Source organism: Salvia miltiorrhiza, chromosome 5 (assembly GCF_028751815.1).
Source record: "Salvia miltiorrhiza cultivar Shanhuang (shh) chromosome 5, IMPLAD_Smil_shh, whole genome shotgun sequence".
In the NCBI taxonomy this organism is placed as follows: domain Eukaryota; kingdom Viridiplantae; phylum Streptophyta; class Magnoliopsida; order Lamiales; family Lamiaceae; genus Salvia; species Salvia miltiorrhiza.
The window spans coordinates 41743892-41769002 of record NC_080391.1 but is presented as its reverse complement, the minus strand read 5'-3'; the positions used below and the strand labels follow the sequence as shown (position 1 = coordinate 41769002).

At 44.4% G+C, this 25111-nt stretch overlaps 2 protein-coding genes across 5 annotated transcripts; one reads left to right on the top strand and one right to left on the bottom strand.

Moving 5' to 3' along the window:
* Positions 1 to 11043: 11043 nt before the first annotated feature.
* On the bottom strand, positions 11044 to 13248 carry LOC131025945 (uncharacterized). The gene has a single exon (XM_057955723.1). The coding sequence runs from the start codon at positions 13246 to 13248 to the stop codon at positions 11044 to 11046; it is 2205 nt and encodes a 734-aa protein (XP_057811706.1).
* A 7549-nt stretch (positions 13249 to 20797) lies between these two features.
* Positions 20798 to 24873, top strand: LOC131024481 (phosphatidylinositol 4-kinase gamma 5-like). 4 transcript variants are annotated; one of them, XM_057953987.1, is made up of 3 exons: positions 20798 to 21221; positions 21834 to 24085; positions 24537 to 24873. In XM_057953987.1, exon 2 carries the CDS (start codon positions 22153 to 22155, stop codon positions 24082 to 24084), a length of 1932 nt encoding a protein of 643 aa, XP_057809970.1. In that variant the 5' UTR covers positions 20798 to 21221; positions 21834 to 22152; the 3' UTR covers position 24085; positions 24537 to 24873. The 4 variants fall into 4 exon arrangements, with proteins under 4 accessions (XP_057809970.1, XP_057809969.1, XP_057809971.1 ...); XM_057953989.1 differs by having other exon boundaries at positions 20889 to 21221; positions 21814 to 24085; XM_057953986.1 differs by lacking the exon at positions 24537 to 24873 and having other exon boundaries at positions 21834 to 24419.
* Positions 24874 to 25111: the final 238 nt, after the last annotated feature.

Genomic DNA, 25111 nt, shown 5'->3' with positions numbered 1-25111 from the left:
TGTTTATCCTGCTGACTTTTATGTGGTGAAAATAAGTGGTATGCAGTCGAAAGAGTCAGCCGGTGTTCTGTTAGGTCGTCCTTTCTTAAGGACCACTAGGGCAGTCATTGATGTTTATAGTGGTACTATTTGTTTGGATTATCATGGAGAAAAGTTTACTTTCAACATTGATGATACCATGAAAAGTCCCCATGCTGTTAAAACTTTTTGTGCCACTAATGTTACTGACCCTTTTGTCCAAGAACATCTTGAGACTAAATCTGCGCAGGACAAATTTCTTCATGTTGACCCGAAACTCGCAGGTTCTGGACATACGGACTGTTTGCCCAAACGGAAGCCACGCGACAGAAGTCTGCATTTTGATGTGGAACCACCCGACTTAAAAGATAAGTGTGTGGAGGAGCTTCGTCTTGAAGCTTATGACGCCGCGATGTGGTATAAGGATCGCACCAAGATGTGGCACGACAAGAACTTGCGAAGAAAGACATTTATAGTCGGCCAAAAGGTACTTTTGTTCCAGTCAAAGCTGCGGTTGATGACCGAAAAATTGAAGACAAAATGGGTTGGTCCGTTCGTGATTCAGTCTGTCTGCCCAAATGGGGCGTTTGAGATACGCAGCCTAGATACGGCGAAGACATTCACCGTGAATGGACAACGTTTGAAGCCATTCTATGATGCCTCCTCTTTAGTTCCAGCGGAGTCTGTTTCGCTGTTAGTTCCGGGCACTTTTTGAGCACTTGTGCAGTCGAGCTGGCGACTTTCAAATCTAGCGCTTGGTGGAAGGCAACCCACCGTTGGTTTGTTTTTAGTTTTTGTTTTTGTTGTTCTTGTTTTGTTTTTAGTTGGTGTTTTGTTCTTTGTCCTAAGTTCGGTTGCTATGCGGATACTATGATTCTGGAGGTGTCCATGTTTCTGCAGCCCTGCCAGCGATGCCACTCTCTACTCTGCCCTGCCAGCGATGCCACTCTCTACTCTGCCCTGCCAGCGCTGCCACTCTCTACTCTGCCCTGCCAGCGCTGCCACTGTCTACTCTGCCCTGCCAGCGCTGCCACTCTCTACTCTGCCCTATCAGCGTTGCCACTCTCCACTCTTCACCACCTCTCACGATGCTTCAGTTTTTCATTGCCGATAATCAGGGACGTTTTCTAAACTCTCCTTATTTCTTTTATGCCCTGAGGACATGGCATGCTCTAAGTGTGGGGGGGTGTGTTTTGTTGCTTATATTTTCAATTGGGCGAGATTAGTCTTTCTATGCTTAGTTTTGGTCTTTGTCTCGTGTGAATTTTTATGAATCGGTGGAAGAAGAGATGGTTTTCGATGTGACTTTCGGGTATGTGAATGAATGGTAGCAATTGGGGGTTTTACCTTCGATATATGTTTCTTGATTGTGCAAAGAATTATGAGTTTTGTTGCAACACTTTTGTAAGTAAGTAAAACGTGATTTGTCCGGTAGATGCTAGAAGGAGTGTTGTCATTGTGATTGCCTACGATCGTATCTTATCTGTGAAATGTGAAAAATGTTGGACGAATTGCCAACTCTAAAAATGCCAGCTCTGAAACATCTGGCCGGCTCTGAAAACGTGACAGCTCTGAGTCTCTGCTCCTTTAGTCTAACTATGAGCATGGGAAACCACGTGAAAAGACTTTTGATTACATCCAAATGGTTTTATTTCATGAATTATGGCTCAACTGTCGACTGTCGAAAATTTTAAGCACAAAAAGTGTAAAAAATGGTGATATTGATTATAAAGGTGATCACATTAGGGAATTCACTTCTAGCGGAGAATTGGGTCTGATCGAATTACTTGCATTACTCTTTTGTTGCTTCTTAAACTTTGAGTTACTTGCATGATCGAGAGATGTGTGTTGATTGTAAAATCTTGAATTGACTTTGTAAATGTTTGGAAATCAGCATTGTTGAAATCAATCTCTTCCTAGGATTCATATGGATTTTGCTTGAGGACAAGCAAAAGGCTAAGTGTGGGGGTTGATTTATGCTTAATTGTTCTAATTTTAAGGGTTTATATGAGCTTTATTTTAAGATAATCTTCAAGAAATTGGTATGTTTTATGGCTTGTTTGATGCTTTGCAGGAGATTTAGGTTTTTGGATGGAAGAATACAATTCTGGAGATGTCGGGGCTAAGGATGGCGTTTTTAGCTAAACTCTTAACTCTGTAGCAGAGAAGCAATCAAGATTCAGAGAAGCGAAGCCCCGTGTCAGAGCCGAGAAGGCCCGCGCCAGAGCTAAAACCCCGCGCTGCAAGCCAGAGCAGCGGAACCAATCACCAAAGCAGCGAAGTCAATCTCCAGAGCGGAAGAGTTAAGCCAGAGCAGAGCCGACATCTCCGAAGCAGCGAAATGAGAAGCCAGAGAAATGCGCCAGTGCCAGAGCAGCGAAATAAGAAGCCAGAGAAATCAAAGCCCAGAGCAGCGAAGTCAACTAGTCAGAGCAGAAGAATCACTAGTCAGAGGGGAGAAAAGCCAGAGCAGAGAAATCAACAAGCCAGAGGAACCGAATGTCAGAGCAGCGAAGTGAATCGCCAGAGCGGAAGACGTTCCTCTGGCGAGAGCCGTGAATTCGGCCAGAATGGAGATGACTTGCAGCACGCGACACAGCTGGAGAGTTGCCTTATCTTGCACGATTCTATTTCCTTTAAGAGTCCAGCTTTGCATGGCAACTTCCATAGTGATCAAGAAGGATTTGAAGTCTATAAATAAGGCTTAATTTTCGTCTTTCATAGGATATAATTCCTTGCCCTAATTTTCGTCTTTGTTGGAGATCATCTTTCCCTTGGCAGCCACAAACTTTAGACTTAGACTTATTAGTTTACTGTGATTACGTTCATCCTTTTGCTTTAGTTTTTAGTGCAGACGATTTCTCTTTTCATTCCGGAGTGGTTATTTTATTTTCTTTGCAATTTAATTTATTCTCTTGTTCTATGTTTACTTTTATTTCTTTGCTTGTTCCTAATTTAAGCATGAGTAGCTAAACTTTTAATTCGGCAAGAATAATGAAACTCTAATTTAATGATCTGTGAGACCTAATTGGTTTAAAATTGATTCCTATTTATTTCGATTAATTCCTATGTTCAATGATAATTCTGATTTTATTTAAGCCTGATCAACTTAGGTTTAATTGGATTATAGTCAATTAGCACTTCCAATCCGTAATTGTTGGAATAAGGCTGATTAGTGACAAAACTACCATGTTCGTAGTAGAAAGTAATTGGTATATTAATTATTACTAGCGTATCTAGGATAATTAATATAAATGGGGTTCCTTCACCTTAATGCTATTAGAATATTAAATCTAAGATTGACGTATCCAGCTAGGTTATATTTTAATAAGGGAAATAGACAAGACTAGCGTATCTAGCTGTCTATCGACATAGTAAGTAGGAATTGGGGTATGTCAGTGCGTATCACGGTATCCTATAACTCATTGGTTAATAGGGATTAATTGATTATTGCGTCGAGGATCAGAGATTAAATTAGTGTGAATTTATTTGAGCCGAATTACCTTTCTATTGATATTTTTCTAGAGCCTTTTATTTGATAAATTTTGTTTTCTTAGTTTAATTAATATTTTCTCCAAGGTTAAGGCGTGGTGGCATCACCGTTTTTATAGATTTAGGGATTTGAATGATTTTTAACTGCTCTCTGTGGGATCGACCCTGCTTACCATTATACTAATTTATTTTGGTAATTCCGCAGGAATTATTTGGTGGTTGGCGACGTCCACCACTTCAACACCGCCACGAATCTCGCCCTCTCCGGTGGCGTCAGCGGTATTCTCCCTGAGACGCTTAAGATTCTCACCTCTAACAACCTGCTGCTGCAACCTCTCGCGACGACAAGCGGTCGGAACTCAGGTGCTCTTGACGTGGGTTTGGCAAGGAAATCAGCTGCTCTTGGTTGTTGTGCCGCTGTTGCTGACATAATTCGAAACCCTTGTTGTAGATCTCCTCGTGAGAGTCTCTGTGGTTTAGTAGCAGAGGGAAGAAGAAGAAGAGTGGTGGTTAAAACCTAAATTCTCTAATCTAATTCTCCTAAATTCCCGTGCCGAAATGAAGTGTGTCTTCATTATTGGGACGGATGGAGTATGATATTGATATCTAGTAAATTAATAGACAATTGTCCTAACAATTTTATTATTATTATTATTATTATTATTATTATTATTGGTGAAACTATAAACCAACACCTAATCTAAAGAGTAATAAGCGTGATTATACCTAGTGTAGATGATCGGAGAAAGCAAAGTAAACAATTGGAAAACCGGAGCTCAAGAGAAAACTAGTTGTTGTATTTGAAAATAAGAGATAGCGTAATTACAATGCACGAGCTCAGGTTGTATTTATAGACTACACAGGAGGGCAAAATAGTAAAATCATCTGTGGTGCATGCGCTTGGCGTGATAGAGGGGCATGTCGGTAAATTTGTCTTCATGCGGGAAATCTTCCGCGTTTCTGGCGATTCCGCTGATGAAGGTAGTTCCTCTGGCGAAGGCTGCTTCTCTGGCGAGGGTGACTTCTCTGGCGACGATGACCTCTCTGGCGAGGGTGACTTCTCTGGCGAAGGTGACTTCTCTGGCGATGGTGACTTCTCTGGCGATGGTGACTTCTCTGGCAAGGGTGACTTCTCTGGCGATGGTGACTTCTTTGGTGTATATAAGATGCCTTTAGTGAATAAGATCCCTCTGGCGGGGATAATTTCCTCTGACGAGTACGCTTCCTCTGCCATACTTATTCCGCTGGTGGAGTCGATTCCTCTGATTTGCATCATTTCCCTACTCTGCACATATCACTCCTCATCAACCACTTCCCCCTCTAGTCTGGTTGAACCGGGTATTCTTCGTGTTCAACCAGCGAAGTATTGTTAGAGCCAGCGCTATGCTGTTTTCCTTGGTCCCTGCAAATTATGAAGACATGAGAGTTCTTATATTATAAGAAAATAAAGGTAGGCCCTGTAAATTGTTCTCTGGCGTTTTTGTTACTCCCTCCCCTGGTCTGACTAGTTCACTCTAGGACGATGCAACTAGTCAGAGGATTCGCCCGCGTGGATGACGTCACTAGCATTAAATGCCCGCCCTTTCTACAGTGCTTTTTTCGTATCCCGAGGTTACTTTTTAACCTTTGCGTCTTTTCGTCTCTCCGTAGAAATTCTTAGCCATTGATTAATTCCCATATGCCACGCGTCATTCATCCCGTATGGTGGTAGTTGCTCGCGTACGTTACTTAGTCAGTTTCGAAATTTTGCTTCCCACTATTCATCTTCTCCGTTTTTTCCCTAATTCCTTCATCTGCGATTTCCTGCGATCCTCGCTCCTGTTCCGGCGTACTTCCAGCGACCCTTCCATTCCGGTACTTACAGTCAATCTTTCCTTGACCTAGGTAATTCGCGTAACCTCTTCTTCCAATATTTGTGATTAGTTGTAGTGTAGTGGTGTACTTGTTGGTGCTCTGATTGAGCGTGCTAGAAACCCTAGGATAAAAATTTCTGATAATGGCTTCCACTTCCGCTCCCCAGCCCTCGCGTTCGCCCTCTCCCCGAGATTCTTCATCTTCCTCCCCCCAGCCTCAGGGTCTTGAAAATCCTCCTTCCCCCTCTGTTTCACGTGACTCTTAGGCTACTCCCAGTCCCTCTCAACCCAAAAAGAAAACTAAAAAGGCTCCCCAACCCCCTAAACCTGTCCCCGCTTCTCGCCTTAGCTTCACGGCGATGGAAAAGATGAGAAGCAAGTGTCGTTTCCCTGACGGTTTAAGATTCGAGGCCTTCTCTAAAGCCTTGAAACCCCCGGAACAACTTCGTGACCACAAAACAATAGCCGTCTGGCAAGCCCAGATAGACGCTGGCCTAAGGCTTCCTCCTCCTCCTCTTCTGGTTGACGTCTGCAACCATTTTCACATCCCCTTTTATCAGGTTACCCCTTCTGCCATCCGAAGGTTATATGCCTTCCATATTCTCTGCCGAGCCCATGGTGTTGGGGACACCGCTACACTATTCTGTCAGACCCAATCTCTCCGCATGCAGGGCAGTCCCTTGTATAGCTTTGTCGGTCTTCAGAAATATCCCACCTCCTTCCTTTCCTCCTTAAATTCTTTCGACAAGAATTTTTTATTTAATTACTGTTACGTGCGCACCCTAGTTGGTTCCTGGCGCGATTATGGCGCCTTGGAGCTGGAGTGGCATAATCCTCGGACTACCTATAAACCAGCCTCTCAGGCTGCTCCCTCTAATTTTGACCTGGGCGTCATAGCCCACCTTAATGCCATGAATAAGGCTAAGCCCCTATCTTGTAAATATCTCGCTGAGAACAATTCGGCTCTGGCGTACAATGGCTTATTTTCCCTATATCCAAAGAAATCAATAGGTAAAAAATATGAGTTAGAAAATATATTAACTTTTGTTACCCTGATTCTAACGGTGTAGAATTTTTTATTTGCAGACATGTCTTGGAGGAAACAATGCGGAACCAATTTGGCTGCCATTGCTTCTCCCACCCGCAGCGGGGAACATGGCTCGGGGGGCTCTGCTTCCCGCACGGACCTTCCCGTTCAACCCACTGGGTCCGAGATGGCTATCACTCTCCCTGGGGCAGAGGTCGCAGAGAGAAGTGTGGAAGCCTTACGCACATTTGATGCAGAGGAGGTCGATACAGGAGGCCTTGTTCACGGGCGCAGACGCCCCAGTACTGGTGACGCATCTGGTACTGGTGGAAAAGGTGTCCAAATTGTGGACATTACTGACGAGGTTCCTTCTCCCAACTCTGCCCAGGACACCGCCACTCCCGATCTCTCGAAGAAGCGGAAGAGGGGCTCTCTGATCTCCGTGGGTGAGAAGGAGAGACAGGAAAGCCTGAAGAAGGCTGGCAAGTCCACGACTCCAGCCAAGAAGTCTGCTGGTGGTTCGAAAGTCCCTCCTTCTGCTGGGGGAAAGGGCAAGGGCAAGGCTGTGGTCCCTGCTGTTGATGAGTCGGAGGATATTGTCCCTGGCCCGATTTCAAGTTTGTCGGGGCAGGGGTTTATTGATGCCTTGTCTTCTCGTGTTCATTCGAAAGACAAGGAGAAAATGAAGAACTTGACACGAGGGGCTCTGGCAAGTCTGCTTGCCCAGACGGCTCTTCAGGTATTTTGCAGCTTGTATCCTTATCTAAAAATTTAAGTTATTAACCTTTTGACTGTTCTGGTGGCCCCCGTTTCTCTGAAGAAAATCATTCCTTTAGCGAAGAGTATTTCTTTGTTCTGACATGATCCGTTCTATTTCCTTGTAGGTGGAGTCTCGGCTGTGGGGAGCTATCCTGCGCATCCACGATTATGATGTGCTGGAGAAGGAGAGAGAAAAAGAGCAGGCGGACATTGCCAAGCGTGACGACGCCGTCGCTGGGGTAGTGGAGCGCCTGAGTGGAGCTGAGGCAGAGATTGTTGAGTTGAAGGCCAAGCTGGCCCAAGTAGAGGTGGAAAAGTCGTCCCTGGCCTCTGAACTGACAAGGGTGACAAGGGAGAGCCATGAGAGCCTTATGAGGTTCAAGGCGGGGTACGAAAAAGACTACAGGGAAGCCAGGCGTGACTGGAGGAAGACACTTGTGGAGGCTCAGAACCGTGCCTATGTCCTGGGGGCACGAGACCAGCGTCTGGAGTACTTCTTGTCTCCTCAAGGCCAACACTTCCTGGAGGTGATGTTGGAGGGCACCTTGGAGGCCTTCAAGCGAACTCCCGAGTACCTGGAAGACTTCGGGCCCCTCTTTGCTTATGTGATAAAGCAATCCGCCACGAAGGCGTTAGAGATGGTGGGGGCATCTCCGGAGCAGCTTGCCACCCTGGATCTGCGGGCCTTGATGGAGAACCTCAAGGATGAGGACATAAACAAGCTGATGAAGATCCCTGAGAATTCCCCGGAGAAGCCGGTGTGGTGGTATTCAGTGCTGGAGAAGGCCCTTCCTTATTTTACCTTTGGAGTTGGGTCTGACTCGTTGCCCTCTGTTCCCAAGTATATGCCTGCCTTCTCTGCTTCACTGGTGGGCTTCGTGAACCGGCTACGGGATCCTACTGGCAAAGGCACCCGGAAATTTTCTCAATATAGCATGGTGTCTCCCCTGCCCTCTGACTTGGCGGCCTCAGCTTTTGAAGACTCGGCTTCCTCTTGTTCTGCAGTGGAACAGCTTTTTACCCTGTATAGAGACGAGAAAACATATGTACAAGAAGCTGTGAAGCTGTTGGACGTGGATTCCCGTCTCCCGAAGACGAAGGAAACTGGCATGCTGCCGGTGTTTACAGAGGGAGCCTCTGCCAGCCAGGTCCCCGCAATTGCCACCTCTGCTCCAGTCTCCCCTGCCCCTGCTGAAGATTCATTTGTTCCTCCTGCTTGATAACCTTGCTCTCCTTTTTGATTTGGCAAATATTTTTGTAACTTTTCAATTTCCAAAAACTTGATACTTACCTCTGATGTTCAATGTATAGCTTGCCTCTTTGGCATTCTTTGTTTGAATGAGATTGCTTTGCTATTTGTCTTGCCTTTTAAGTTTCTGTGTTACTTCTGCCTTCCTTTGTACTTCGTGTTATTTTTGTTATCCGCTGATGTTGAGTTTGCGTTCCCGGATCTCCAACTGTGGTATATATTTTTGGTGTTGATGTTGATTTCTGACTTTGTTGAAATCTGAATGACCTTTCTGCTGATTTTGACTGACTCCTCTGGCGAGGATTTTGATGACTCCTCTGGCGAGGATTTTGATGACTCCTCTGGAGAGGATTTTGATGACTCCTCTGGTGAGGATTTTGATGACTCCTCTGGCGAGGATTTTGATGACTCCTCTGGCAAGGATTTTGATGACTCCTCTGGCGAGGATTTTTCTGCTGCTTCCCGTTCAAGCCTTCCTTTGTTGCTTCCCATCCAATGCATTCCTTTGCTGCTTCCCATCCAAGCACTCATTTGCTGCTTCCCATCCAAGCACTCCTTTGCTGCTTCCCATCCAAGCTTGAACACTCTGCGCGGAGCATGGAGGACCCTGGGGGTGCAACCAACTTTCGCGGCTTACGATTAAGTAGTAACCCTCTGCGCGGAGCATGGAGGACCCGGGGGGTGCAACCAACTTTCGCGGCTTACGATTAAATAGTAACCATCTGCGCGGAGCATGGAGGACCCGGGGGTTGCAACCAATTTGTGCGGCTTACGATTAAATAGTAACCCTCTGCGTGGAGCATGGAGGGCCCGGATGGCACAACCAACTTTCGCGGCTTACGATTAAATAGTAACCCTCTGCGCGGAGCATGAAGGACCCGGGGGGTGCAACCAACTTTCGCGGCTTACGATTAAATAGTAACCCTCTGCGCGGAGCATGGAGGACCCGGGGGGTGTAACCAACTTTCGCGGCTTACGATTAAATAGTAACCCACTGCGCGGAGCATGGAGGACCCGGGGGGGCAACCAACTTTCGCGGCTTACGATTAAATAGTAACCCTCTGCGCGGAGCATGGAGGGCCCGGATAGCGCAACCAACTTTCGCGGCTTACGATTAAAAGAACCCCCTGCACGGAGCATGGAGGACCCGGGGGGTGCAACCAACTTTCGTGGCTTACGATTATGTGCAGTCTCTACGCGGAGCATGGAGGGCCCGGATGGCACAACCAACTTTTACGGCTTACGATAGCTTCTCTCCCTCTGCGCGGAGCATGGAAGGCCCGGGTGGCACAACCAACTTTCGCGGCTTACGAGCGCTTCCCTGCCTCTGCGCGGAGCATGGAAGGCCCGGATGGCACAACCAACTTTCGCGGCTTACGAGCGCTTCCCTCCCTCTGCGCGGAGCATGGAAGGCCCGGATGGCACAACCAACTTTTGCGGCTTACGAGCGCTTCCCTCCCTCTGATGACAGCGTGATTAGTCTGCTTTTCCCTTGACTTGCTGATGAGCAATTTTTGGATTTTTGAATTTAAAAATTAGGGACTACGGGTATACACCCTACTCCCCCCTCTGGTGACATGTGCAATACTCTGTTATGAACATGTTGGCCCAATTACTTCTTATTCCATCTTCGGCCCATAAACTCGCGTGAGCCCGTTACCCCTTAGCCCTTTTCTTAAGCCCAATACCCTCTCTATATATACCCTTCCACCCTTCATGACCTAGCTTAGAATCCCTTATCTTATTTCCGCCGCCCCAATCTGATCTCCTCTCAAACCCTAGATCTCCCGACCCCTTGTCTCTTGTATCATGTATCCCTTCCTATCTTGGTTGTAAAGCACTCAGTCGGGGGAGTGAGTCATGTTAAGAAAGTGCACAATGTTGAAGACTGAAAAAACAGGACTCTCCCCCGCCTGAGAGTTTTATCTCCAGGGTTCCTGAAGAAAACTTCCTCGTCATCCCTAGTTTGGTTATAAGGCACCCAATTGCGGGAAGTCCTGTTCAGGGCACCCATATTTTTGAAGGCTCCATCCTTCCCTTTGTGTTTCCGGGGTAGATCTCCGGTATTGTGGTTGCAGGGAGCAGGCTTCCGGCAATCGGGAGCATTATCCCCGGCTTCCTGAGATCTGGATGTTGGTTGGTTTGTTCCTCTTCTTTACTCTTTCTTTTTGGCACTTTGACTTGCTTGTTTTTTCTTGGTGTTCTACAGGCGTTAGGTAGATCTGGAGTAGATCTGAGAAGTGGGCATGTCTCAGCGAAGAAGAAGAGCTTGAAGTGTTGGCGCATGGAAGAGAAGTCGTCAATCCCTGATGTTTGCTTTCCCTTTGACCTGCTAAGAAGCAGTTTTTGTATTTGTTTCTCCCTTGTCCTGCTAAGAAGCAGTTTGTATTTTGAATTTGTAAATTGTGGGCTAGGGTATACACCCTACTCCCCCCTCTGGTGACATGTGCAATGCTCTGCATGAACATGTTAAGTAGCATATGTAATGTAAAAAAGCGATAATTTAAAGTAAATAAAACAACACCAGGGAATTCCCTAGAACCACATATCTGTTTTATTGATATTATGGCCCCGGACCTCGTTAAAACCCCTGTGGGGAAAAAGAGTATCCGGTCTACATTGGCATTAGTCCTGCTAAGTAGCAGTTATACATAAAACTTTTTGAGACTGTTAATATTCCATGGTCTAGGAAGAGCTCTGCCGTCTGGATCCGACAATGTATAAGCTCCACCCCCTATGACCTCTGTGATGATAAACGGGCCTTCCCAATTAGCTTCGAACTTGCCCACTGCCTTCAATGCATCAGCCCGCTTGAGAACCAGATCTCCCTTTGACAATTTCCGCGCTCTGACCCGCTTGTCATACCCTGCCTTGATAATGCCTTTGTATTTTGCTGCTCTGACCCGGGCTTCATCCCTCTGTGCTTCCACCAAATCTAGCTCTGCTCGGCGAAGTTCAGCATTGTGCTCAGTATCGTAGGTTGTTATTCGATATGATTCCAATCTTGCCTCTGCTGGTATTACCGCATTAGATCCATACACCAGAGTGAATGGTGCTTCACCCGTGGCTGTCTTTGGGCTAGTGCGGTAGGCCCAAAGTACGGTATCCAGCTCCTCAACCCATTTGCCTTTGCTCTGAGTCAGCCTCTTCTTGATCCCTTTGCATATTGTCCTATTGGCCAACTCCACTTGGCCATTCGCTTGCGGATGAGCTACCGAGACGAATCTTTGAGTGATGTCCATCCGATCACAGAAATCCACGATCCTCTGCCCAGTGAACTGGGTTCCGTTGTCAGAGACGATGATCATGGGCACACCAAATCTGCAGCATATATTCCGCCAAATGAAGCGCTTCACAGTCACCTCATCAATTTTTCCCACAGCTTCAGCCTCTACCCACTTAGAAAAGTAGTCCACCGCTACGAGTAGAAAACATTTGCCTCCTGGTGCCATGGGCAGCTTCCCGACTATGTTGATACCCCATTTGTTGAATGGACATGCAGCGTACATAACGCCCATAGGCTCCCCTGGAACGTTGATTCTCCCAGCGTGTCTCTGGCAAGCCTCGCACTTGCGGACAAACTCTCTGGCGTCTTTGTTGATATTAGGCCAGTAGAACCCTGCCCGAATGATTTTGCGTACAAGGTCCCAGAATCCCGTGTGACCACCACAACAACCTGCATGAACTTCATTTAACGCAAAGTTAGCTTCCTCTGGAGATAAGCACTTTAGTAAAGGCTGAGTAAAGGATCGTTTGTAGAGTTGGTCATTAAGTAAGCAATAATTTTCGTATCGTGCCCTCTGATTAGATTCCTTGCTCAACCGCTCCCCTGTCTTGAGAAAGTGTAAAATAGGAGCCCGCCAGTCGTCTCTGATTTCTACGGAGAAGACCTGTGAAGTCCCCATATCTCTGGTATCACAGAGTAAAATAATTTCATCACTCCAGGTTTGTTCCACTGCACTAGCCATTCGCGCCAGTAGGTTTGCTTTCGTATTATCCTCCCGAGAAATCTGCTCGATTTTGAATTCCATAAACTTGTCCTTCATCTCGCTGAGCTTGCGGTGGTACGCCCTCATGCGTTCGTCTTTGACACTATAACCCCCTGAATATTGTTGGGCCACTAACTGGGAATCTGTCTTGATGATGACACATTCGGCCTTGAGTTCTGATAAAATGTGTGCCCCTCTGACCACAGCTTCATATTCCGCTTCATTGTTGGACAGTCGGCAAGTGAATTTGATTGCAAACTGATATGTACCATACCCTGGTGATGTGATATATACCCCAATTCCGCATCCATCTTTTGTCACTGATCCGTCCACAAAGGCAACCCAAAATTCCGGTACGGGACGGCGAGTTGTTTCTTGGATGAAATCTGCCAACGCTTGTGCTTTGATCGCTGTTCTTGGCTCGTACTCCACATCATACTCCCCCAACTCCACAGCCCACTTCACCATTCTGCCCGACAAGTCCGGGCGCCCTAGCACTTGTTTGAAAGGTAAGGCAGTGCGCACCACTACCCGATGTGACAGAAAATATGGCCTCAACTTTCTCGCCGTGACCATGACCGCCAGAGCAGCCTTCTCTATCTCTGTGTAGTTCAATTCAGGACCCTGGATGATTCGGCTGACGAAGTAGATAGGTTTCTGGTGACTTCCCTCCTCTCTGATATGCACAGAGCTGATTGCGTCTTTCCCCACTGCTATGTACAGATACAACGTTTCTCCCGGGACCGGCTTGGTCAGAGTCGGGAGTTTTGCTAGATATACCTTGAGATCTTCAAATGCCGCTCGGCATTCCTCTGTCCATAGAAATTTAGTGCCCTTCCTTAAGATTTTGAAAAACGGCATGCTGCGCTCTGCCGACCGTGATATAAACCTGCTCAGAGCAGTGATGCGCCCATTTAGAGTCTGCACTTCCTTGATCCCTCTGGGTGGTGTCATTTCCATGATGGCCTTGACCTTCTCTGCGTTAACCTCGATCCCTGCAGGGGTAACCTTGTAGCCCAAGAATTTGCCTGTTGTGACCCCAAAAGTACATTTTGCTGGATTCAACATGAGCCGATGCTTTCTAACCACAGTGAAGATTTCCTCGAGATCAGAGACATGGTCCTCTGCCCTTATACTTCGCATAAGCATGTCATCCACATACACCGAGATATTCTTGGAGAGCTGTTCCTTGAAGACTTTTTCCATCATCCGCTGATACGTGGCTCCCGCATTTTTTAAGCCAATCGGCATACTCCTCCAGCCGTAAACCCCGCAACAAACGGCAAAGGCCGTTTTGGCAATGTCTCCTCGGTTCATTTTAACTTGATGGTATCCCTGATACGCGTCCATCATAGAAAGTAAAGCGCATCCCGAAGTGGCATCCACCAGCTGGTCAATCCTCGGCAGAGGATAGTGGTCTTTTGGGCAAGCGGCGTTCAGATCTCTGAAATCTACGCACATTCTCCATGTATTTGTTTTCTTTGGTACCATCACCGCGTTTGAAATCCACTCTGGATATTGCACTTCCACAATGTGCCCTGCTTCCAACAACCCATAGACATGTTCCCTTATGGCAGCGTCCTTCTCGGCCCCAAAATTCCTTGTTCGTTGCTTTACTGGCTTAATTTTAGGATCCACATTAAGGCAGTGCTCTGCCAACCCTCTGTCAATGCCCTTTAAATCGGCGGTGCTGAATGCGAACACATCCGTATTCCTGCGCAAGCAAACAATGAGCTCGTCTCTGACTTGATCACTCATGTTAGACCCAATTTTAGTCTGAAAACCCTCTTTCCCCGGGAACAATTCGATCATGTTGCAAACGTCACTAGTAGACACCAGCGCGGTTTTTTCTGTACTATTCCTGTCTTTCAATACGTCTGCCAATTCCTGGCACTCCTCTGCCGAGGCATTCACTTCGCCCACCTTCCCCTTCTTCCGTGTATCCAATCCCTCTGTCACTCTTTCCCTTTTCTGTCCCGCTGAATGTGTAAGCATTTGTACATGGCAAGCTTTCGACGCTGTTTGATCACCACAAACTTCTCCCACTCTCCCTCCCTCGATGGGGAATTTCATTTTCAAGTGAAACATAGAGATCACCGCCCTAAACGCCATCAATGCAGGCCGGCCAAGTATCACATTGTAGGAGGGCTTTGGCATGTCAACCACCAAGAACCGCACCATCCTAGTTTTGCTATTAACAGCCGTAGTGCCGAGATTTAACGGTAACTCCACATAACCCAGAGGCATGACCATTTCTCCTCCGAACCCAAACAAAGGGGCATTCGTTGGCTCAATGTGAACGTCGATTCCCATGTTTTGAAGGCACTCCCAATATAAGATGTTCACCGCGATGCCCGAGTCTACAAAGACACGGTGAACGATACAGCCGGCAATATCCGCCATAATAACCAGTGCATCATCGTGCGGGTACATTAATGTACGTAGATCCTCTGCCCCAAAGGTGATCATCGGCTCTTCTGCCGCGGTTGTAACCTCCATAACCTGCTTGTGGTAGTATCCTGACTTCACTGCTCTGACCACTTGTTTCTTAGCCCTATTTGATGTGGGCGTCCCATTCTCTCCGCAAATCATATGAACTTCCCTCCAATACGGGGGAGGAGGTGCTTGTCTTTCTGGCCCTTCCCTACGATTATCCCGATTATCATTTCTCTGATCCTTATTATTCCCCTGTTCTTGTCGCTGATCCCGGTTATTTCTCTGATCCCTCTGATCTCTATGATCCCTCTGGTCCCTATGATCCCTCTGATCATTCCTCCTCTGACCCTCATTTCCTCTGTCAATGAACTAGTCAAGGTTTCCCTGGCGTACCAGTAACTCTAACTGATGTTTAAGATGCCCGCAATGTTTTGTGTAATGTCCAAAAGAATTGTGATACTCACACAGCTTATTATTGGGCCCCTCCTGTGGCGGCCTATCCCGGTAAGTTCCCGGTGCCCGAAAGAATGGTTGATCCTTTACCAAATGAAAGATTTCCTCCTGTGGTTTATTTAAAGGCGTGTACTCAGTAAACCGCGTGACTTCGTTCACGGTACGTTGCTGCTGGGGCGGCATTCCTCCTTGGGGTGGCAGTACCCTCGGAGGTAACCCTCTGAATGGTGCTCTGTCCTGGTGTCTCTGTCTCTCTGGTGCTTCCTCAGCTCTTTTAACTTTATGTTTATCGTTTTCCGCTTTTCTCGCCATCTTAGCGTCTTCCAACTGTAGATAGCCTGGCAACCTTGCCATAATATCGTCGAAATCCCTTGCAGGCCGGATCTGTAGCTCGTCAAAGAAGAGCCCCAGCTTGAGCCCTCTGACGTAGGCACAATTCTTAATTTGAGATTCCGCCTCTGGCACCTCCAGAGCGGCTAAGTTAAACCCGGCAGTGTATTCTCTCAATGTTTCATTTTGGTCTTGTTTGATATCCATCAACGACAGAGCTGACTTCCCCACCCTTCGCGAACTTGCGAACTGACGTAAGAAACGGGTCTGTAAATCCTCAAAGGAGTGAATAGAGTTGGGGGCGAGCGTTCCGAACCATAGATGGGCTGGTCCAGTGAGAGTAGTGGAGAAGATACGGCACTTGATGCCCTCAGTATACATATGCAGTGTGACCAACCCTTCAAAATGATTGAGGTGGACCTTTGGGTCGGTAGTGCCATCGTAATCTAGCGAGATGGGTTTATAGCTCCTGGGTAAAGTGTCTGCAAAATATCATCAGAGAAAGGACTACGGTTGCTGATAGGATGAAACCTTGAAGTCTTAGCCCTCTTGTCCTCCTTATACCTTCCCTGCTCCCTTCTGTCCCTTGGCACGTCACGGTCATGACGCTTGTGAGCCCGGTGCCCTGGCCTGCTAGAGGAAAACTCCAGCTCCCTTTCTTCTGCTCTTTCGGTGTACCGTGATTTTTCTGGGCGATGGGACTTTTCTGCTCTGTACGACCGCTCAGATCTCTGTTCCCTGTCGTGCCTCCGGGATTTCTCCCTCAACGATTCTTCCAGATTCTCGAGTTGTTGTTTCAGCTGCGACACTTACTTTTTCAACCGTGCCTTCTCCTTCGGTCTCTCTTCCTCAAACACAAGGGAGACGGATTGACTGTCAGACTCGTCAACCCTCTCCTTCCTGACAACACTGTTGAGCCTAACACGGCTCCCCTCTGGTCTAGCTAGTTCTCTGTCAGCAGCGTTCCCTTGCATTTCCCCAGGCATCACAGCCTGTTTGTTGATTGCCAACATGTTTGCCTCCTGAGCAGCGGGAGGTGGGGCGTCAGTGCCCTGCGGGTTGGCCGCTCCAACCGGGGTAGCCACAGTGGGGATGACAGACATCATCGGAGTTCCCAGTGCCTGACGCATATTAGCATAGCTGAGTAAAGCCATCATTTGCTCTGCCAGCCCGAAGTTAAGCGATCCCCCTCCAGACGTGGGGGCCAGACTTGGCAGATCCGAGCCCGGTGTTACCAGAGCAAACCTCTGGGCGTTGACGTTCAACCCTGTTGTCGAAGTGGCTGAGATAGCCTGAACCCCCGGTGGCACAGTGAAAGTGGGGTTACCCTGAAGGCCATTGAACAATGAGGTAGGCACCTCGGTAGTGACAGCCGCAGAATCGAACTCCTTCTCCAAGTTGCGGTGAGCATCAGAGGATCCCATAGTACCTGCACATAAACAAAGTGAGAAAGAATCCATACGGCCAATGAATAGATCCTCCCTTACTGATTGAAAACCCAATATGAGAAATTCCAAGCACCGCCGCAGAGGCCGTTAAAAAATTCCCTCAAGGTAACTCTATACACTGGGAAATAAACCCAGGGTATAGATTAAAATAACAGAGCCCGAATAACAGAAATATCCCCTGTAGACTCTTATCAAGATCCGGCAAAAGAAACAGAGTGTCCAGAAAACCAAAGTAAGATATCCAGAGATGGATATAAACAGAACAACCACCAAGAAGCTTGTTAGCGCAAAACGTTAAGCATGATATATAGTAAAGAATTTGCAAGAAAACGAACATCATAACCCGAAATTACCACGATCATGTGCTATTTTAACCACAGAAACCCAAACACAACAGAGTTACCATGGAAATCAGCCGGATTAGTAATATAACGTGCTAAACAGGGCATATAACAAGGATTAGTCGAAGAAAATATGGAGCACACCAACAATTATCACCCTCAGACGAAACATAGTCGTAAATTAACAGGGCAAACCCAATCATCACAGAAACAAATCATTACCCCATAATCCACCGATAGAAAACGAAGATTAGCCACAAAAACATGAGAAATATCGACAATTATTACCCTTAAACGAAAAACATCCACAAATCAACAACACAAGCCCAATCAACAACATTCTACCGAAGCAAAACCCCATAAATCGTCAACCAAAACCCAATTCAAGCAGAAACAGAGCGATACTCCACAATTCACCGGTATAAACATCAGATCTATAAATAAAATCCCGATTCTACGAAGAAACTTTGTATTCACCCATAATTGAACCGATCAATCGGTAAATAAACACATATTCCCCCAATTCATGATTTACGACTTTCGCCACCTTTCCCCATGCACCAAAAGCATAATTAAACACATATCGTAAAGAATTGAAAGCACATCAACCCGAGAAAACGTAATTAACAGCTCACAATCATCTGGGTGTCCGAATTATCGGCTCCAGCGGTACCGACGCGCGCAAACCCGATTGGAATTTCAGATCTGCCCGCGCCGGCGTCCGTAAACTCACATCCTAACTCAGTAGCTTTCCCACAGACGGCGCCAGTTGGTGAAACTATAAACCAACACCTAATCTAAAGAGTAATAAGCTTGATTATACCTAGTGTAGATGATCGGAGAAAGCAAAGTAAACAATTGGAAAACCGGAGCTCAAGAGAAAACTAGTTGTTGTATTTGAAAATAAGAGATAGCGTAATTACAATGCACGAGCTCAGGTTGTATTTATAGACTACACAGGAGGGCAAAATAGTAAAATCATCTGTGGTGCATGCGCTTGGCGTGATAGAGGGGCATGTCGGTAAATTTGTCTTCATGCGGGAAATCTTCCGCGTTTTCGGCGATTCCGCTGATGAAGGTAGTTCCTCTGGCGAAGGCTGCTTCTCTGGCGAGGGTGACTTCTCTGGCGACGATGACCTCTCTGGCGAGGGTGACTTCTCTGGCGAAGGTGACTTCTCTGGCGATGGTGACTTCTCTGGCAAGGGTGACTTCTCTGGCGATGGTGACTTCTTTGGTGTATATAAGATGCCTTTAGTGAATAAGATCCCTCTGGCGGGGATAATTTCCTCTGACGAGTACGCTTCCTCTGCCATACTTATTCCGCTGGTGGAGTCGATTCCTCTGATTTGCATCATTTCCCTACTCTGCACATATCACTCCTCATCAATTATTATTATTATTATTATTATTATTATTATTATTATTATTATTATTATTATTATTATTATTATTATTATACTCCATGCGTTCTCATAAAAATTATTCACTTTTAAATGACATTGAATTTAATAAAGTGATTGAATGTGTTGTTAGTGGAAGTGGAGTAAGGGTCTCATTATACTGTAAGTGAAAAACTTACTAAAAATCGATTGAATATATTTTATGAAAACAAACAAAAATAACAAATTGAGTACATTTTATGAGAACGAAGAAAATATTGCTTTATATCATCCCTATTTTTTATATATATAATTTTTACTTTATTCATCAAATTTTATAAGCATAAGCTCATCAAATATCATTCCCACCGTCACCCTCACCCCAATCGTTTCATTAGTAAATTAAAGTTGTTTTATGTACATATCGAATAAATTTTGTTGAAAATATATAGAGATGTATAATTATATGATTTTGACAAATTGAGTAGAAATTATAAATTTAAATAAAAAATGTGTTATTCACGATATCTTATCTACTACTAACATTTTTTCTGAGGGGTTGTGTTATATAAAAATTATTAGTGTATTGTGAGTTGAGAAAATGTCACACTTAAAAAGTAGTGTTAATAATGATAATTAATTATATTAGTCCACTATATAATAAAAAAAATTAAAAATAAAAAATATTATTCTATCGTCTATTTGAGATCACAAAAACTTGCGTACACCCGAGTCGTACCCGACCCGAATCCTAACCTGGATCCGACCCAACTGGACTATCCTACCTGAATGTAAAGTGTTAGTGTTATTTCGATATAGTGTTAGTGTCATTTACATGTAGTGTTAGTGTCATTTCAATATAGTGTCATTTGTAAAATAAAATAGTGTTAGTGTCATTCCAATATCGTGTTAGTGTTAGTGTCATTTCTTGTTAGTGTTAGTGTCATTTCAAGAAAAAATAGGCCAAGATAGTCCAATTGGGTCAGGATGCAGGTCGGGTACAACACGGGTGTACGGTACACCTGAGTGTACAGGAGACCACTGGCTGATGCAGCTGCATCCCAAAAAAAAAAAAAATAGTAGTATTAATATTCATATATAAATTATTTTAGATTTAGTTTTTGCATCCCCAATTAAAAGTTTTAATCCAAAATAAAAGAGAAATTCAGTTTTTAAAATCCTAAATTCCATTGGCCCAACTAAAAAGAGAGCTCATCATCTCTTTCTTTTTCATTATTTTGATCAAGCCCATCATTTAATCAATCAATTACTTCAATTCTTAATTAAACAAAAAAGTTGAAAGTATACATTTTGCATTTGGAATGCAAAGTTATTACTATTATATTTGTATTTTAGTAAAAGAAAATGTCTAAAATGTATTGAATGTCTCAAAAAAAATTCCGTCCCCGTAGAAGTTCAACTCCCTCAAAAAAAATCCTAGCTCCACCAGTGTTTATAAGATTTTTTTTGCATCCCCAATTTAAAAATCCTGGATCCGCCACTGCAGGAGACCATCTCATTTGAGAATGACACGAATTTTAATAAAGTGATTGTGTGTTGTGAGTGAGAATAACAGTCTCATATTTTATATTTTATGTGAGTGTTAAAATAATTAAAGTGAAACAAGAGTTTTACCTATTTTTTCTAAGAATAGAAATAATTATCAAAATATAGGACAGAGTAGAATAAAAATATAAATACTGAAAATTAGGATGAAGAACGAAGTAATTTTATGAAGATTCTAAAATAATAAAAAGTGATTATTTTGTTTGGATGAGGTCATTTGAAACTTGAGAGAAGTAAGAGTGTATCTGTGTGCATGGAAATTGTAAAACAGAAGAAGAGCCCCCGGGATTCGCTGACCAGGACACGTCACATCCCAATGAATTATCTCCACGTCGGTAACCCCAGCAACGGCTGAGATCGTCCCGATATCTTCATCCTACGGCTCATATTCCGCATTCTAGACACTTCCACAAATGGAGGCTATATAACTCGGGTTGGCTCAAACTAGCCGCACGTAACGCGTAGCTTTGGTCATTCTAGCTCTAGAATTTAAAGCGAGCCGTTTTAAGGGAAGCCAATATATAGAAAGGTAGAAAAAGAAAAAAAAGAGAATAACACAAAAATATTTTTTTTAAGTAGTATATATACGAACAGATATATCCACATATAGATATAGATATAGAGAGAGAAAGGGCTGTATAGAGAGAGAACGTGTGAGCACACCAACAAGCAAGAAAGTAGAGGAGAGGGGTTTTGGTGGCTTGAGGGCGAAGGCGAAGACTCTACTTCGCATAAAACTCTAGCCGTTAGGCCGTCTGCTTGTCTATTTTTCCCCACCGTTAAATTCTCGATGCTTCCAGTTTTGTTTCTCTCAACAGTCTTGTAGCTGTGTACTGAAGCAGAGGGAAGAACAGGGTGATTTCTCCAGATCCGCCCATTTGGTGAGTTGATTTCTTAGAGCGTTCGGCTACTGAACAGTTTTATATCATAGATATGTGAATGATTATTGTGCCAGCCGCCTCAGGTTTAGTAGGCAGGATTACAATTTCAGCTGTTTTAATTTGACTGAGTGTCAATGGTAGTCTTCTTATGCATAGTGTTTGGAGTTTATTCATTTGTTAGTTCAGATCCGGTGAATTTAGCGGAGAGTCGGGGACTGTGCGTTTGTCTAATTTATTCTTTCTTACCCGATTAATTTAATGTTTATCGTGGTTGGTGCTGAGAAATAGAGGTAGTCACTGCGTGTTTGCTCCGGAGTTCGTTTGCTGTGGAATGATTTATAGTGTCTATTTTCATGCTTTTCTTGTTAGTGGTAATTTTAGTAAACTGTTAATCGATATCTTATCATCTCGCTTGTGGTTTGTGAATTTGGGAGTTGAGCATGATATGTATTGAGCGAATCAGCTGGTTACATGTTTTGATTTTTTAAATCTAGAGTTTCTTGCTACTTTATGTGTTTATGTTCTACGATTTCTTTCAATATTTACCTTTTCAGCTAATGAGACTTTTTTAATTAGCTTTTTGTGACCTTAGTTGGTCTTTTGCCTCTACAGATTATCTGAGGCTTGCTGGAGTCATCATATGGCTCTCTCGATGTAATGACGTTGTAAATCTCTCGCCTTTTGCCTTCTGAAAAACCAGTGTTTCTTCTTTATTGAGGTTTTTGGTGCTTTCGGAGGGTGGGAATTCAGATCTTGGATTTTCCGGTTAATGATCCTTGTTGGGTTTTATACTATTTGTGGTTAACTCAAAATCAGCTTCTGAGTTTGGCGCTAAAATAGAGAGTTGGAACTTGGAAGGGAAAGCTCTTACCTGCTGCCGTCTTGGTTGCCTGGTGTGAGGAGTACCACTCTTAGTCTATCTCTTCCTTTCATGTCTCCTAACCTTGATAGCCCTGTTCGAACAGAGATGGCTGTGTCATTTTTCAAGAGTCCTCTTGGTGGTGGGGAGCACCTTCAAACGAATATGATGGAAAACAAAACGACTGGTAGGAGACGTGTTTTTGTGCAAACTGAGTCGGGTTGTGTGTTAGGAATGGAGTTGGACAGGAGTGACAATGCACATACTGTGAAGAGGAGGCTGCAGCTTGCCCTCAATTTTCCCATTGAAGAAAGTTCATTGACATTTGGTGATATGATTCTTAAGAATGATCTGAGTGCCATTCGGAAGGATTCCGCTCTTCTGTTGACCAGGAATTTCCTCCATAGAAGCTCATCAACTCCCTGTTTGTCTCCCACAGGTAGGGACATGCAACAGAGAGATCAGAGTGGGCCAATTGAGATTTTGGGACACTCGACATGTTTTGCTAAGACAAAAAATCTAGTCAAGGAAATTGTGAAGGGAATGAAGAATGGGGTTGATCCACTACCTGTTCACAGTGGGCTTGGGGGAGCATACTACTTCAGGAATGTCAGAGGTGAGTGTGTTGCTATTGTGAAGCCCACAGATGAGGAACCATTTGCACCAAATAATCCGAAGGGCTTTGTTGGTAAAGCTCTTGGACAACCTGGCTTAAAGCGTTCCGTAAGGGTAGGGGAGACTGGCTTCAGAGAGGTTGCTGCTTATCTCCTTGATTACGATAATTTTGCAAATGTTCCACCCACTGCATTAGTGAAGATTACTCACTCAATCTTCAATGTTAATGATGGTGTCAGTGGAAACAAGCCCCAGAACAAGAAAATTGTTAGCAAGATTGCATCCTTTCAGCAGTTCATTCCCCATGATTTTGATGCCAGTGACCATGGAACCTCGAGTTTCCCTGTTTCAGCTGTGCATCGCATTGGGATATTAGACATTAGGATTCTTAACACGGATAGGCATGCTGGTAACCTTTTAGTTAGAAAACTTGATGGCTTTGGGCAGTTTGGTCAAGTTGAATTAATCCCTATTGATCATGGTCTTTGCTTACCTGAGAGTTTAGAAGACCCATATTTTGAGTGGATTCACTGGCCTCAGGCTTCAATTCCGTTCTCAGATGATGAACTTGAGTACATAGAAAATCTTGATCCTGCTCGTGATGCGGAGATGCTACGAAGTGAGCTCCCTATGATTCGAGATGCGTGCTTGCGTGTCTTATACCTTTGTACAACTTTCCTGAAGGAAGCTGCTGCACAAGGTCTCTGCCTTGCAGAGATTGGTGAGATGATGAGTAGGGAGTTCCGCAGTGGTGAGGAGGAACCAAGTGAGCTCGAGGTCATATGCATCGAGGCGAGAAGGTTTATGGCTGAAGAGATGTCATCTCCAAAGTCTGGAGCAGACTTTGTTGATGCTTTCCAGTTTGACATAGATTGTGATGAAGGTGGCCATGATTTCACCCCACAATTCTCCTCGGAAGACTTCGTTGGAGGAATGCCCTTACATTTTGGGTTTGGAAGTGTCAATGGTCGTATGCCTCTTTCCAAACTAGAGGAGAGCATTGATGAAGTGGAAAGTGAAGGAGAAGGAGAAGAGGAGAATGGGTTTATTAGTGTTCCACCCTTAACAAGAAGTAAAACTATCCCGAAACTTTCCATGTCTCTGAAAAACACTAGCTTAGGCGAGAAAAACCCAAAGTTCCCCAAGTTCTCTGGGATGAAGCCTGATAATGGTTATAACCTTGCTAGTTCCTCGTCCGGCCATCGAAGTGCAAATGAGCAGCTCCCTCCAAGCGCGAGCTTCGTGAAGCTCGCGGATATGAACGAGGAAGAATGGGGAGTGTTTCTGGACAAGTTTCAGGAGCTGCTCAGGCCTGCTTTAGTGCAGCGAAATTCCATCAGCGTTGGCCAGAGGCAGAGACAGAGGCTTGGGACTTCTTGCAAGTTTTGAGGTATGGCTTCCATACATTGCTATGGCTTAGAGTGATGAATTTGCAGGCTTGTTGAGCTAGTGTCCTAGCTTTAGATATCTTTATGCTTTCTCCCCGTTTGAGTCAACCTTAGGTCGGAGCGGCGGCGATAGACAGTGATGTGTAAATATTCTTTGAATGAAAGGCCAAAACTAGAATTGGCTGCATTTTTTCTTTCTTTTAAGCTTTTAGTTTCTTGTTTCTTTGGGCCATGAAATAATATTGTTCGATAAATAAATTGTTAAAGTGCATGCCCTGTATTGTAAATATTGAATCTTGTTTGAGGTAAATCTTGGAATGGTGTTGTTGTTTCGTATTCTTCTTTTCTAGCTTGGTACGAGGAAGTTGTTTGCAAAAATATAAAGTAGATGTTTGGTGTGGTTTTGGTCAATTATTGGGGTGGAAAAGGGATAAAGTTTGAGGTTTGGTGCAGGTCTCCATCCACAGCTGTCTTGGAACAAGAGACCTGCGATAATTTAGCTGAAAAAATTGACCAAAAATGGCAGCAGATAATTTGGGTATGAGATAAATGAAACGATAATGTTGTTTGGATGGTATGGTGTGGCGGTCTAATCAAGTGCGGTGGCCCTTGTTTTTCTGTATTTTTATGCAACTTGTGTCTTGCCGAGTAGCTTTCAAGCCGAGATGTATTGTAGTATGTATGAATTCACCGTGTATGCAACCTAATTAAAATTTACACATGTTATATTGTATATGTATTATCGTAAAACTGCTTTATAAACGGTAGCTGGATCAGGTCGCTTATCGCATGCTTTCAAGGCCATCTTGCATTTTATGAAATAATGCACCTTATGGTATATTTTATTATTTTTCAAATTTTAAATTATATAAAAATGACAGTATCTATGAGTTAGATTAATTGGTAAACAAAAAAATTATGTTAATTTAAATATTACTTATTTGATTTAAAATAGTGTATAACTATTTACACGTCGAAATTTGATGGGAAATCATTTTACATAATAATTATTATTATACATTATTTAT